The sequence below is a fragment of the Vipera berus genome, assembly GCF_964194415.1.
Source record: "Vipera berus genome assembly, chromosome: 2".
NCBI classification, from domain to species: Eukaryota; Metazoa; Chordata; class Lepidosauria; order Squamata; family Viperidae; genus Vipera; species Vipera berus.
This window is the reverse complement of record NC_138203.1, coordinates 234,223,035-234,239,118: the sequence shown is the minus strand read 5'-3', so window position 1 is coordinate 234,239,118 and position 16,084 is coordinate 234,223,035. Positions and strand designations below refer to the sequence as shown.

At 41.4% G+C, this 16,084-nt stretch overlaps 1 protein-coding gene across 1 annotated transcript in view; it reads right to left on the bottom strand.

The window, feature by feature from the left end:
• NCKIPSD (NCK interacting protein with SH3 domain) overlaps window positions 1-16,084 on the bottom strand; it is a 123,384-nt gene that overhangs the window by 48,555 nt on the left and 58,745 nt on the right. The window contains exons 2-5 of the mRNA XM_081318640.1: window positions 12,686-12,798; window positions 11,484-11,679; window positions 4,885-4,972; window positions 426-1,024 (exon numbers count right to left, since the gene is read on the bottom strand). Of these exons, the coding sequence (XP_081174766.1) occupies window positions 426-1,024; window positions 4,885-4,972; window positions 11,484-11,679; window positions 12,686-12,798 (996 nt within the window). The remainder of the gene's footprint in view (window positions 1-425; window positions 1,025-4,884; window positions 4,973-11,483; window positions 11,680-12,685; window positions 12,799-16,084) is intronic.

Sequence of the window (16,084 nt, the reverse complement as noted above, 5' to 3'; positions counted from 1 at the left end):
ACAATACAAACAGCAAAATCACTAAAGACACTAGGAATATCCAGATTAAATATACATAAGAGCAAGACACTTGGTCAGTTGGCAATACAGCCAGGAAACAGGGCCCTTAACACAGGGGTCCCCAAACCCTGGCCCAGTACTGGGCTGTGGCCCGTTTGGAACTGGGCCATGGAAGCAGCAAGCAAACGCATGTATGTGCACAGTTCCACTTGTGCGAGCAGCAGTGTGCGTGTGCGCAAAGCTCCATTTGTGTGAGTGGTGGGTATGTGTGCCCTCCGCTTGTATAAATGTAGCTGCATATCTGCTTGCTTGCCCGTTGTTTGCTTGGAACCATTCCCCCGCCCCCCGGTCCAGAAAGCTGGAAAGGTTGGGGACTGCTGCCTTAACATATATTCTACAAAGGCAAAAAGAAACATGTCTCCTACCTTGCTTTCTACCAGTGAGATGAGAATCTGCTCCATGATGCTATTAAGGGCTGGAACAGAAGTCTGAATGTGCCCAATTACTACCCCTATGGCAACTCTGGAGAGCTCATAGCTGAGATTTGTGTTTCTGCGGATCAACTCAATCAACTCAGCCCCTATCGTCTTTGGCACAGTGGTTACCAGGCCAGGTGATTCTTGCTCCACCTCCTCTACACTGGCTGCCTTCTTCTCTTCCAGGCAAAGAGAACCAATGTTTTCTACCCCTGTAGATGTGGCTGGTGTGGCCTTCTTTGCTTCTGAGGTCTTTTCGCCACCTGCATCTGAAGCCTCCATTTGGGCAGGAGGCTGTGGAGCAGCCCTTTTGGTCTGGGGGGATTTGCTTGCACTCCCATGTTTTCTTTGCACCGCAGGACTAGTATCTAAGCTGGAGGGTCCCATGGTGAGGGCACTCCTGCTAGGAACAGGGGGAGGAGTATTGCTGGGGCTGGGCGTAGCAGTAGGGAGACCTGACTCTGTTGAACCCGTGTACAAGGTATCCAGGGAAGTTGTGCTTTCGGCAGAGGCGCTAGAAACTGACCCAGAAGGGATTCCAATTGCATCTGAAAAGAAACAATTGACATATCTTAGCAACAAAATCAAAGGAAAAGAGAGTGGTTAAAAAAAAGATACAACTGCAGCAGCAGAGCTCATTAAGAATCTTACTGTGGAAGCTTTCGGAGTAGTTAAACTACCTTTCTTGGTTCCTTTATCTCAAAGCAAAATTGTATTAACTGTCTCTTGAGTGTTCCTGATTGTCAATCTTTTTGTAGCAAGGGAGACGTCTATTCCATAGAAAGGCGTTTTCATGCTTTTCTAGGAAAGTATCCATGCAGGAGTGGAGTTTTTTAGGCAATACTTTTCATTTTATGCATACAGATATTGTTTTTGAATAAAGCATCATTTATTAGACATTAAAAGAGAGAGAGGCGGCCTATTGCTAAAACTATATCTCGATTCTTTATGCAACTGCCTTCATCTGCAAGGAAGAAAATAGTACACGGCCTGCCTAAAAGCAGAGGTTCACATCTGGCTGAAAGCAATTGACTCCTTTTCCTCATTCATCTGACCTTAAGACTTAAAATCCACAAGTCCCCTGACAGCTGCGGCTTAGATGCTGATGACCCATTCACTCCCAGGAGAGAGAAATGATAAATCCAATTCTTCAGCACTCATCAAGTACAGATGAGATTTCTTGTGAATGTAGCTGAAACATAAACTCATGCTGACTTGTTGCATTGTTTTAATTACATAGCCCAGTTAGGCAACCAAAGCACTTTCAACAACTTCTGCAGAAAAGTGAACTTTTAGCTACAGCAATTATTGCTGCAAAGACTAACCACAGAATACATCTGGGAAGAGCTTCATTCAGATCTGGCTGTCAGTCCTCCGAGGTAGAGCAGACAGGAAATGCAGCCAGAAAATCTAACTCTACTTTATCATAAAGTTACATTAGGGGTGTCAAACTCGCAATGTCACGTGACTTATTGTGACTTTTTTTTTGGCATTGCCGGCAATGGGGTGGGTGCAGTTTTGCTATGATACAAACTGTGGGCCGGCAGTTTGACACCCGAGTTACATTAACAGAATCTTGCAAGTCTAACCTTCCCTTGGTGTGTCTCTTTGTCTTGTCTTAAAGGCCGTTCCTGCTCACCAGTACAAGGAGGGAATGACATTCTTCAGGCTTTCCAGATCCTTTCCCATTATTACTGAGCCAAGATTACCAATACTACACCGAACCCATTCTTCTCTTTCCTTGAGCTCTAAATGTCTGCATTTACATGACCAGCATTGTTAAGGAGTGGAATTAATCAGTAAGAACTTTTGCAGTGCATGGACAATGTGCCTAATACATCAAAAGTTAATAAATTAGACTTCTACCATCTATTTCCTTCAGCCAACTTGAAGAATATAGCTTCCTTATTGTATTTTGCAACAATAAATTGCCATATTTGCCAAACTCCAAGTAAGCAGTGCTTATTTGTGCACACAAGCTAAATGCTGAACTGCCTTATTTAAGACTGTCTGTGTTTCCTGTGTTTTATTCCTTATCTTCCCATCCCACCAAATATTTCTCTCAGCCAGTCTTTCATAGTTACAAGGGAGATTATTTAAGGCAGAAAAAAAGATACAGTTTGTTTATCTGCAGAAGAAAAACCCCCTCTGTAGACAAATGCCGACTATGCTAAAGCCTTTGATTGTGTGGATCATAACAAACTGTGGCAAGTTCTTAAAGAGTTGGGAGTTCCAGACCATCTTATTTGTCTCTTGAGAAACCTATATGCGGGTCAAGAAGCAACAGTGAGAACTGGACACGGAACCACTGATTGGTTCAAAATTGGGAAAGGAGTCCGGCAAGGCTGTATACTGTCGCCCTGCCTATTTAACTTATATGCAGAGCACATCATGAGAAAGGCAGGGCTAGATGAATCAAAAGTTGGAATTAAGATTGCCGGAAGAAATATCAACAACCTAAGATACGCAGATGATACCACTCTAATGGCAGAAAGTGAAGAAGAACTAAAGAGCCTCTTGTTGCGGGTGAAGAAGGAGAGTGCAAAAGTTGGGTTGAAACTTAACATTAAGAAAACCAAGATCATGGCAACTGGCCCTCTCAATTCCTGGCAAATAGATGGGGAAGAAATGGAGGTAGTGACAGATTTTGTTTTCCTGGGCTCCAAGATCACTGCAGATGGGGACTGTAGCCAAGAAATTAAAAGACGCTTGCTCCTGGGGAGGAAAGCCATGGCAAATCTAGACAGCACACTAAAAAGCAGAGACATCACCCTGTCAACAAAAGTGCGTATAGTCAAGGCTATGGTCTTCCCAGTTGCAATGTATGGCAGTGAAAGTTGGACCATAAGAAAGGCTGAGCGCCAAAGAATTGAGGCCTTTGAACTATGGTGCTGGAGAAGACTCCTGCGAGTCCCTTGGACTGCAAGGCGATCAAACCGGTCAGTCCTAGAGGAGATCAATCCTGACTGCTCTTTAGAAGGCCAGATCCTGAAGCTAAAACTCAAGTACTTTGGCCACCTAATGAGAAGGAAGGACTCACTGGAGAAGAGCCTAATGCTGGGAAAGATCGAGGGCAATAGAAGAAGGGGACGACAGAGAATGAGGTGGCTGGATGGAGTCACTGAAGCAGTGGGCGTGAGCTTGAATGGACTCCAGAAGATGGTGGAGGACAGGAAGGCCTGGAGGAATGTTGTCCATAGGGTCGCGATGGGTCGGACACGACTTCGCAGCTAACAACAACAACAGACAAATGCCAACAATACTGATTCTAACACTTGATTAACTTTGGAGTCATTCTCATGTTCTCCTGCCTGCAACATGTACAATAACTGTTTACATGACATATCCAGAAGCACAGACCTCATCTGATCCTAAACCAAAGGCTCCTTCTATTTAGCTGTTCCAACGTTAGTGTTCTCCATCTTCTCCCAATGCAGTTTTACTGTGAATGTGATGTAGGACATCTTGTCAACAAGGTGGATAATGATGTGGACCAAAGGTTCTGAGTTGAGCCCTGATCTGCCTAGAATGGTTTGGCCAAATTTGCAAACTATTGTGTGCTCCTAATCCTGTACTTTTGATTTTATACAAGAATATGGATGTTTTTGTATCATCTTTCACCTCAGATGAAATCATACAGGCATCTGCGTCAGGTTCCTCATTTGTGGTAGTTCGATACTGTGGGCTTTTATCTTCTATTTGCTTTCTCCTAAGTGCCAGAAGGCCACATTAATTGAAAGTTGGAACAGCAGCAGTTCCTTCTATCATTTATCTTTGAAGAGGAAACAGAAAAATGTGTTTTTAATGACATTTCCTCTCAGATGCTTGCTCCTAGATATGCTGTGACCAATTCTGGATCGTGAAAATAAATTTCAGGATTGCCTTATCAGGTTGTGCATACAAACAGGAATTTCTATTTTCAGGAAAAAAAGTTTAGATTTTTCACCTGATCAGCAAATGTACAAAATAAAATGGAAGCTTCAGCCTGACAGCCTGAGTTTATGCATCTTTATTTAGAAACAAGTTCTACTAAATTCAGGAAAAAAAGATACGCCTAAGACACATTACTGATCAGACTGTAATGTAATTTAATTAGAACAATTGTAATTCCAAAAAACTCCACTCTGCATGTGTTATTTTGAAATGTACAAATTTTAAGAATTGTGAACTTTTCTGCTGGAATTCAGTAACATCTGAAAGACCACAGGTGGCCCATCTCTGGTGAAGTTCCATTTCCTGCCAATTCGCTAACTCACGACATAAAAACAAAACCCAAGTATTATTTAATGTCTAGTATTTTTGTCTTTGTCCTGAAGAGCACAAGGAGCCACTTACTGCCAAGCCAGTAAAGCTCAGATTTAGCATTCTTTGATCCTCAATATCACCAACTTGCAAGACAATTTCTTACTTTTAATGGGCGCAGTTCTCTGAACATTCTTGCGTTTCTCTGGTGGGGGAGGAATAAGAGGAGTGGTACGGCAGGTCTGTGTAGAAATCTAGAAGAAAGCATTTTAGAACAATCCATGTCATCAACGAGAGCAATGGTAGTGTGTCAAAAACATTCTTTTCTAGGCAATAGCAAATTTGTCCTAATAGTGCTCTTTTCATTTCTTAAAGATGCCTCTAGAGGATAGCATTAATAATCAGCCTCCTCTATGAGCTTAGCAGAACCTAGGAATGTGTGCTGCCTCCCTCCCTCCTTTAAGACAGAAAAAGCAGCGTGTTTAATTGCTATGTTCAACAAAGCACCACACTCCTGTTGCACTGAACTGTCAAACACATACAATCTCTATCGCTCTCAGCCCCTTTGCAGAGGCAGCAAGCCATGTGCACATTAGAGGCACTGGGAGTGATCCAGGCAACAAATTATCCTTGTGAAAGGATAAAGGACAAAAGCTCAATTTGTGCAGGCTTCCTTCACGTTAATGCATCCAGAGCCATTTTATTATTTAGACTGGGGAAAGCATCTCAGGGTAGGAAAGGCCATTTACGATGGCATCGTTCCCTGCAGAGGCTCATGACAAGAAAAGCATCCAGTGGTGTGCAGCGCTCCCTCTAGTCACTCCACTTCTCAAGCCTTATACTTTTTCTAGAAGCAAAGAGGGATGGGAATACTGACAGCAAGGCTTTCTCTCTTATTTTGGAGGGAAGGGATGACAGCAAGATGGACTACCATAGATGTTTCTCTCTGGCACTACATAAACATCTTAACACTGGTGACAGTACTGAAGTTTTCTATTCACCTTCCTCCGTTCTTCAAATCTCTGTGCCTCTTCCCCCCCCCCCCACACACACTTAGTTCCATGGCTGGCTCAGGAATTCTGGGAGTTGAAGTCCACAAGTCATAAAAGAGCCAAGGTTCCCCACCCCTGATCTAGGCAATCCTTACGTCCCATAGCCAAAGGTTATGCTTATCCCAGCATCTCCTTCAGTTAATCCTTTGTCCTTTCAGCACCCAGAGGGTAGACCAGAATTTTGTTTTTTACCCTCAGGTACAAAGTCCTCTGCCCCCTTAAAGCAGCCTGATTCTTTTGAATTACCACACACACAAATGCACACATATAATCTTGTGTTGGATGGTTTTTTGAGAACTAGAAATCTTGGTCCCATGCATACAGCTAATCATACATAGATTTTTCATGTTGTGTTTGCCAGTTCTCTAATGTTGTGTTTGACTGGTGTGTTCTCTAAAATTAGGGAAGCTAGGTATATTTTTGTTGTCATGAACAGATCGATCTTTGATTTTATATTGACAGTGCTATAAATCTCTGCTGAGTTAATTAATTAATTCAGATGGTCTAACCCAAGTGGGTTGATGGATCTAGAGACTTTTCTGAAGGCAGCTTCACAATTTCCAGCCTAGTTTGTCATCAGTACTGATAAACATGGCCAACCATGAAACATGGAGTTCCTTGGGTACACGCGTAGTCCTCGACTTATGTCCATAATTGAACCCAAATTTTTGGTTGCTTTAGCAAGACAGTTGGAGTTAGATCAGGGGTGTCAAACTTGCCACGTCCCGTGACATATTGCGACTTTATCGCCTTTGCTGGAGCTGCGGGTTGGCACTTGACACATTTGCCCTGCAGTTTGACACCCCTGAGTTAGATGGTTCCTAAATGCCCTCTTCCCTTCAACAGACCTCACATGACATCTTGGCTCAGCAGACTGTTGAAAGGGATGAAGCAGACGGATAGTAGGCTGGAGTACTGTTGCAGAAAATCTGGGCACAATTTGATTTTAACGTGGATTTGAGTCCTCCTCAGGGCCTCCTTGCAATCCTATCTTGTGACAGTGTATGTGGCAGAGAGGGCTTACTTCTTCTTTTCCTCTCTTGCATTTGCACCAAAGAGTTCTGCAAAGGCTTTTCAAAATCCTTCTTCCCTTAAGATGTTGAGGGAAGGGAATCAGAACAGCTAAAAGCATGCTGAGAGCAATTTTCCATCATTTTTTGTAGAAAAGACTGAATTTGCTACAAATTCTAGTGTTGGGGCAGATTATAGGTCCTGTTCATATGGATGTTTTTTTCCCAATTCCTTATACATCTTGAGAATGTGGACAGAGTATGTGGAAAAGTTAAGGCCCACCATCTGTTTGCTCAACTCTTTCCCCACCTGGCTAACTAATTAGTCACACTGGAATCACACACGGTTACCAGAAATGATTAATGACTTTTTCAGCCAGGAAAGTCTTGCCACTTACTTAAAAAAGAAAGTTATGTGACCTTTATTGAAAAGTCCTCTTTGCACCTCAAGGAGTCTTGTAATTATAAGCCAGGTTCTAATGTTCCATTTCTGAATAAGATGGTTGAGAAAGCTATAACTGTGCTGTTCAAGGTGGACAATGAAAGTGATTACCTAGACCAGGGGTGTCAAACTGCCAGCCTGAGGGCAAGATGTGTCACGCAGAAACTGCACCCACTCCAGCTCCGGCAAGGGGCAAAAAGTCACAATACATTGCGACACATCATGTAACACAGCAAGTTTGACACCCCTGATCTAAACCCACTTCAATTAAGGCTTTGACCATTCCAGTGAATGAGGTACATTGGAAACCAGGTGAGGAGAAATACAACACTGGTGTGGAGGAATACTGAGATAGCCCTGAGGAAGATAGGTAGCAGCCCTTGGGAAAACATGAGCCTGGCCATGAAAAACAGGACGTGATGAACACTCAGGATTGCCCACCTTGATTCTCTTGGGTATAAGAGAGAATGAAAGAAAAATTCTGTCAGGCTTTCTGTTATCTTTTATAACAATAAAGCAGACTTCCAGTAGTTCCTATTTCCTGACCTGGCCTACTATGAAGGACTGCTATTTGCTACCTCTCCTGGATTTCTTGCCACCTTTCAATACCACTGACCGTGGTATCTTTCTGAGGGAGTTGGACATCTGAAGAATTTGGGCCTTAGGGAAATTGGTTTGCAGAGATTCCAGTCTTTATTGCCAGGACTCACTCAGATGGTGGTGTTATGGTGTCCCATAAAGCTCTATCATATCCTCTTGCTCGACATCTATCGGAAATTATTGGGGAGATTATTTGGAACTTATTTAGAACTTGGAGCAGGGTGCCATCACTATACTTGACCCACCCAGCTCTACTGCTTCTTTTATCTAGTTCCACAGGAGCAATCACCACTTTTCAACACTTGAGCAGGATGAAGGATAACAACAACAACAACAAAAAATCAGACTAAGAGTGGTGCTGTTAGTAAGGAGAAAACTGGATTCAGGGATGGATGTGAGGCTTACTTTGGATGGAGCAGCATATCCCACATGAGAGCCCTATTTTGGGACTTGACTCTGGCTGTCAAGATTTACAAATGATGGCTGGATCAAAAAGCCTATCTACAAAACTATGGTGTGTGTGTGTGTGTGTGTGTGTGTGTGTGTGTGTGTGTGTGTGTATTTGGGCTAGGCATGTTCTGGTTGATTCTTTCCTATAAATGCAACTCCTATCTAGAAAAGGATGATGTGTGCCCCCACTAATTATTGGATAGGTATAGTGGATGTAGATGTAGTTTTTCTTCATGGCCCTGATTTAATGTTGGATTTTTATTGCTTTTAATCTTCATTCCTCAGATGCTACAGCTGGTCCAGAATGTAGTGGTGCAGGCAGCAATGGGTGAGCCATAGCATGCTCATGGGATCCCAATGCTTTATGAACCATACCGGTTGCTGGCTGGCTTCCTTGTATAATTCAAAGTGTCCCTATAAGCCTTCATGGCATAGGGCCTAGTTATTTGAAGGACCATCTGTCTCCAATAGTGTCTGCCTGTCCAGTAGCATTGGACAGAATGGGTTTGCTCCAGGTGCCTTTGATTAAACAGGGTCACCTATCAGCTGCCTTCTCTGTTGCAGCCCCTGCCTTCTGAAACAGCTTCCCCCAGATATCCATATGGTTGTCACTCTGCTGATATTCTGAATGGCCTTGAAAACCTGGCTGTTCACCTAGGTCTTGAGGCAGAATGGCCATGTTGGTTATTTTTTGCTTGCTTGTATGTTTTTTTTTTCGGGACAGATACGATTCTTTTTCTAATTTTTAAGCTTTTTTAAAGTTTAAGCTGTCCATAATCATCCGGAGTCTAAATTTAAATTTTAACAGAATAAATTAATAAAAAGAGGAACACTAGAGTAGAACATTGTTTCCTCCTGTCCATTTTCTTCTCCTTTTATCAACCTGGTCTAAAAACCTTCATCTATGAGACCAGATCAAGTGGTCATATTCTTGAACTGTTGCAATCCTAAGAATGTGTAAACTTAGGCTGATCATGTCCCTATGAGCCAGAAAGGCCTTTTGGGGAGAAAGTGTGTGTGGGGGTGGGTGGGTGGGGGAATGCCCAAATGTTCCCAGATATCCAAATTGTATTTTGCTGAAGCCTGAATGCATGCTGATCAAAAGTATTTGCATTTTAAACCTTAGTTCCCCAACAGCACCTCTCTCTTGCCTGAGAAAACTGCCCGGTGTGTTATCAAAATATCTGGAAACAAGCATTTGCCTCAAAGGCTACACATTCTGTAAGCACTCAAAATTCTTCAAACCCTACTACCCTGACTCAATGATTTTAACAGAAAGAGGGGATTTGTTGTCCTTCATATTCTTTTCCCAGAAGCAAATAACACTTAATCAGTTTAATCAGAAACAGGCTTAGAAAACAGTCACAAAGTTTTAAAGTAAAGCTAGGAAACCACTTTTCAAATTAGAGTGAAGACATTGAAGTTTAAAAATTATATCATCAACAAACACACCCACCCACCCACCCACCCCAAATACAAATATATTTCACCCTGATTCTGAGTATGTCGTCTATTTATCATAGTGCAAAGCACATTCTGTTTGCAATACACTGAAAAGAGATTGGCCATAAATCCTTCACAAATTGGATTATAGGTAATGGTCTTCCCATTATTTGTCAATGCACTTTTGCTATGCTAGTTTCACTGATACAAAAGGATCATGACAGGGAATGGAGATGGGCAGACGAGTTATGCTATTCATTTTTCTTCCCATGAAGAAATCTATCTAGCTTTTATCTTCTTTTCCAAAAAAGCCCAAAGGCTAAATGAGTTTATTTCTCTTGGGTGCAGATGTCAACACTCAAAAAGAAGTTATTTTGGAAGGCGACAGGTCCTGTTCCATCAATTTCCATCAACATTAATTTCCCCATTCCCCTGTACCTCCAATCATAAGAGCTGGCCTTCATTTAACTAAGACATAAGCTTGTCCCTTGGAGGGACTGATTTCCCTGCTATATCATTAGCGTCAGAACTAACGAATACATATATGGAAAATAATGTTCATATAAAACTCTGTCATTTATTTATTAATCAAATTTATATAGCTGCCCATCTTACCAAGGGCAACTGGGCGGGACACAACAATAAATAAAACAACTAATATAAACAGATAAAAATCTAAAAAAAAAAAGAATCACAGCAGTAAATAATATTAAAAAAACAAAAATACTAACCCTGGGTGAAGGGAGGATAGAAATGGCCGCCTCAGCTACCAAGACAAATTTCTGGTTCCCGGGGAACCCCAGGCCTCGCAGGAAAAGCAGGTCTTGATTTGAAAAATCAAAAGGGGAGGCAATCTAATTCCAGGGGGAAGGATGTTTCATAAGAAACATAGCAGAGAAGGCACATCTCCTGGGATCTACCAGGTACAGATCCCTAGCCAATGGTACTTGCAGTGTGCCTTCTCCTGAGAGCTAATGGGACTGCCTGATGTAACTGGGGAGAGACGCTCTCCGTCTCACCTTTTCTGCATTCAGTTTTTAGTTTAATTTTAGTTTACTTTAACATTAACAACAAAACGTATATCGGGCAGCGTTTCCCAATCAGGTGCACTCAGGTGGGCTGGAATTACTGCCCTCAGAATTCCCACTCAGTCAGCCACACAGTTATACTAATGAAGATCAGATAAATCAGTTAAATTCTTCACATTTAACTAAGACTTGGAGAGTATTGGCAGAAGACAATGAGACAATAAGCAGTAGCATACTAAAACATTTATTCCTGCAACACACTCAACTCCTTAAAAGGGTATTGTGAGACTGCTGGCTATCCTGATCAGCGCTGACAAATTCCAATCCTGGAGATACGTAAAAAAGCAGTAAATAAAATTCTAGACCACCCCAGCCTAGTCTAACATAAAACAGCCATTTTTGCAAAACTCATCATCTGCAATAATCAAAACGTAAGAAGGCATCATTGCTACCATTCATTTTTGACTGGTCTTAGACTGTAAGACTAATGAAAACACTATTCTCCATTAACGCTCAAAACAGGTAGTCAGTAGGTGAAATGTCCCCAAAGAATCCATGGGGTTCAAGATATACAAAATGTATTAACAGATGTTCACTCCAGTACATAAAATGTAGTTTTTACTCGCTCCTTTTGTTTATTCAGGAGCAAGAAAAGAGTACATCTTAATACCTCTCAAGTCATTGGTTCTGCATGCCTAGAGCATGCTGGAGAAAACTTATAAATATGGCAAAGGCACTACCTGGTAAAGGTCACCTTCTTCATCCTGGAGGTCTTTGTTAGGTAAACTATGGTGTCGTTCATATCCAGTTCTGCAGACACCATTGGGTTGCCTGGCTAGGTCCAGATGGTGATCACTAGTGGATGGAGTAATTCCTTGAGTGGACGGTGAATGGCCTTTGCGGGAGACTGTTTCCTTTCGATGATGGATCAACTTTCTGATAACATAACAAAGAATCACACTTGAGAAGGTAGGTTTCAAGAATGTCCAACATATCAGCGATACAATGAGCTGAAATTTGTATACATAATAAGCATCTTTTTTTTAATTCAAGGAATAAATCAAGCTTTTTCCTTTACCTATATGAAGTAAGGTATAGGGAACTAAGAAGCTCCTTATTGCTCTACGAGGAAATTCAACTACAAAGGATTAATGCAACAGAGATGGAGACAATCTGGTGGTTTTTTCAAATGTTACTAGATTCAGTCTCAACCAACATGCCTAATAGCCAGGATTGATGAAGACTTTAAAAGCATTTATGGATCACAGATGCTTTTAGCTTTAGAGAACCACTTTTAATTTAGATTACAGAGCATTTAGCTCCACTGTAAGTCATCATGTTCTCAGTTAAGAGGATTTTTGAATTAGTGGTATCATAATTTAAATAGTCACCTGAGAAGTTTATTTACAGCAAATTTGATTCTCGAAAAGCTTCACACTCTTCTGCTGTATCAATGAATCCTCTGTATGTTGAGTTTTCCTGCACTTCATTTTTTTTCTTTTCTTCCATACCTAGCCTTTAATCCCATTTATTTCTAACTTTCTTTGGTTGTATTTCCAGCGTACTACTGCTTTCTCTCTTAGATTCATTCATTCATTCATCCATCCATCTTAATCTTCAATCATTCCCTTCTGCTTTTCCACTCTTCCAAATTATGCTGTGCCTTCACAAACCTTAATACTGATCTGCAAATAAATATTCAATTCTTTGGAAACAAAGGTGCTCCAGGGGGGAAACCAGATGTTAAAAAATAGAGACATCACCATACTATTTGACTTCAAAAAAGTGCTACATGGAGAAAAGATGAATGGAAGAAAGAGAGCCAGCTCAGTATCTCTTACAATACCTAACATAGTTTTAATTATGACAATATAAGATTTAATTGCATTTTCTTTCAGATATATTTTCATACTGTGATGAATGTCTTGTTTGTTTTACTTACTGAAGAACATCCCTCTGTTCCAAGTTGTATTTCCCTCCATTCTTCATTGCCTCATTATGAATGGCTTCAATAGCTCTGTCAATAGATTGCAGAACCACATCTTGTTCTAGCACCTAAGAAACACAAAATTTGTCACATTAAGCATATTCATTTTCCCATCAAGGTTTATAAATAACAATATGGGATTGTCAAATATAGCCATCTTAAATCTGTCGCATAGGTAGCCTCTGAAATAGGCCCAATCTTTTTGTAGTTATAACCCACAGTATTCATTTATAACAAAATCCATTTCCATTTACTACTTGATAAAGGTATTTGTTAGAAATTCTTTTGAAATAAACTGAATGAACCGGGTGGTTTTTTTCAGTATACAAAATGGATTTTGTCTGTCTAAGATTTATTGGTAGAATAGAAAAAACATTTGTTCTGACAGCAGTGGAATATATATCACAGTTCTACTCACGCATCCTAGGCCCCGGAGTCCCTGCAATTCATTACATGAAGATCAATACCAAAACTTCAGAGGTACAAAGCAGCTCTGCAGATCAATTTCACATTCAAATTGCCTCTTCTACATTCATTGTAAGATAGGTGATAATTTTATATTTACCTCTTTTTGCTATCACTGCTCACTTTTGGAAAAGCCAAAGGACTAGATTCCCTCCATATCCTAGCCAAGAAAGAAACCTAGTGGCTAGAACTGTACATATTGTATATACTTTCAGCACTGGAGAGCGTAATAACTATTCTCCAAAGCAAGCCATTTAGCTAATGTAATGTTTATGCAACACATTTTGAACCAAATTATTATTTACTTTCCAAACTTATATTGAAACAATAAACAGTAATTATTCTTTATATTGCCCTGAAGTAACATTGCAAATCTGAACAGCCATGGCCTATCATCAGCCTTCCCCACTTTGGTTTCACATAGATAGGTTCAATGCACACAATTTCTAGACAGTAGGGTTTTATGAGAGTTACAGTTCAATACATCTTGAACTGAATTAATGACAATCCTGTACACATTCTTAGGCTAACTGTAAATGATGATACCCAACTTTTTCTTTCCACCCCGAACCAACCCAGCGATGCCCTCGCCGTGATGTCCCGTTGCCTGGAGGCGGTCCAGGTCTGGATGGGGAGAAACAGGCTTCATCTCAATCCCGCCAAGGCTGAGTGGCTGTGCATATCGGCATCTCGGGCTAACCAGACTATTCCATCTCTAACGATGGGGGGTGAGGTGTTACCCCCCGTTGATAGGGCTCGCAACTTGGGCATCCTCCTGGATTCACGACTCAATTTTGAAGACCATATAGGAGCCGTGACCAGGGGGGCTTTTGCCCAGGTTCGCCTGGTGCGCCAGTTGCGACCCTATCTGGACCGAGATGCCCTACGCACAGTCACTCACGTGCTCGTGACCTCCCGTTTATACTGCAACGCTCTCTACATGGGGCTGCCCTTGAGGACCACTCGGAGGCTTCAGCTGGTGCAGAATGCGGCCGCGCGAGTTGTGATGGGGGTCTCCCGATACTCCCATGTAACACCTCTACTCCGCGAGCTGCATTGGCTCCCGGTTGCCCTCCGGGTGAGATTCAAGGTGCTGGTGATGACCTATAAAGCCCTAAATGGCTTGGGTCCGGGATATCTGAGGGAACACCTGCTGCCGGCATCAAGCTCCCTTCGTCCAGTGTGCTCCCACAGGGAGGGTCTTCTTAGGGTGCCACCGGTAAGAGATTGCCGGCGGACGGCACCCAGGGATAGGGCCTTCTCAGTGGGTGCGCCTGCCCTTTGGAACCAGCTACCAGTGTTGCTTAGGACTGCCCCCGACCTCCGTTCATTCTGCCGGGACCTGAAGACCTGGCTCTTCGAGCTCTCTGGCCCAGGCTGAGAATCTGAATTTTAATTTTAATTTTAATTTTAACTGGGGTTTTATTTGTTCAGGGACGGATATAATTTTTTAAATTGTTTTTAACTTTTGTATTTTTGTTTTTAATCACCCTGTAAACCGCCCTGAGTCCTTCGGGAAAGGGCGGTATATAAATGTAATAAAATAAATAAATAAAATAAAATGTAACTGCTTTGAACTTGAAGATAAGGTTGAAAGGAAACAATGAGCAGTAAACAATATTTGGAAAGCAGTATGCAGTATTGATGTAACATTATTTCTCTTACTTGAAAGAAATTATCTAAAACAACTTTCATGGAAAATATACAAAAATATTGATTGATATGCCGTTTTCATCTTAAAAAATTCTCATGTTGCTTATAATTCATCTTTCAACACCATTATGAGATACCATAATTGTTCCATGAAGACCAAGTTCAAATTATATGCACCATTCTCCAGAACAATACAGCAATAGCACTTAGACTTATATACACTTCACAATGCTTTACAGCCCTCTCTAAGTGATTTACAGAGTCAGCATATTGCTTCTAATAATCTGGCTCCTCATTTTACTGACCTCGGAAGGATGGAAGGCTGAGTCAACCTTGAGCCAGTCAGGATCCAAGAAATCAAACTCTTGGCAATGCGAGTAGAGTTAGCCTGCAATACTGCGCCAACACGGCTCTATGTAAGTATATGTATGTTTATCAGCTAAAATGACCAATTAAGAGATTCAAAATATCTATGTTAGAGTTCATTTCATGTAGATTTCCTTTGGTTCTCCTACTATCTCTCCTGCAGTAATTCATTCATTAAATATTTCAACTGAAATTTCCCTGAGCTGTGTTTCTGTGACACATTGCAAAATAAGTGCCACACAATACTTCCAAAGCTACTAATATAACATTAATACAGTGTATCTTTTTAAAAGATATTATTTTTTCTCTTAAAATTTAATTAACACTAGACAACCCTGTAAGGGACACGGTGGTTCAGTGGGTTAGGATGCTGAGCTTGTCGATCAGAAGGTCAGCAGTTTGGCGGGTCAAATCCCAAGTGCCGCATAACAGAGTGAGCGCCTGTTACTAGCACCAGCTTCTGCCAACCTAGCAGTTCGAAAGCACGTAAAAATGCAAGTAGAAAAATAGGGACTATGGTGGGAAGGTAACAGAGTTCCGTGCGCCTTTGCCGTCTAGTCATGCCGGCCACATGACCATGGAGACGTCCTCGGACAAGCACTGGCTCTTCGGCTTTGAGATGAGCACTGGCCCCTAGAGTTGGAAATGACTAGCACGCATGTGCGGGGGAACCTTTACCTTTACCTTTAGACAACCCTGTGACTTGTTGGGTCATTCTAAGATAGAAAAGTAGTACAGTCTAATATGACCAGAACCTTCTATCTCTATATTATTAAATTCTCATTGTGTTTATCTGTTTGTACCCTCAAGTTAATCCAAATGGTGCATTATACTTCAATAATTTTTTAATAAAAATATCTAAAATCCATC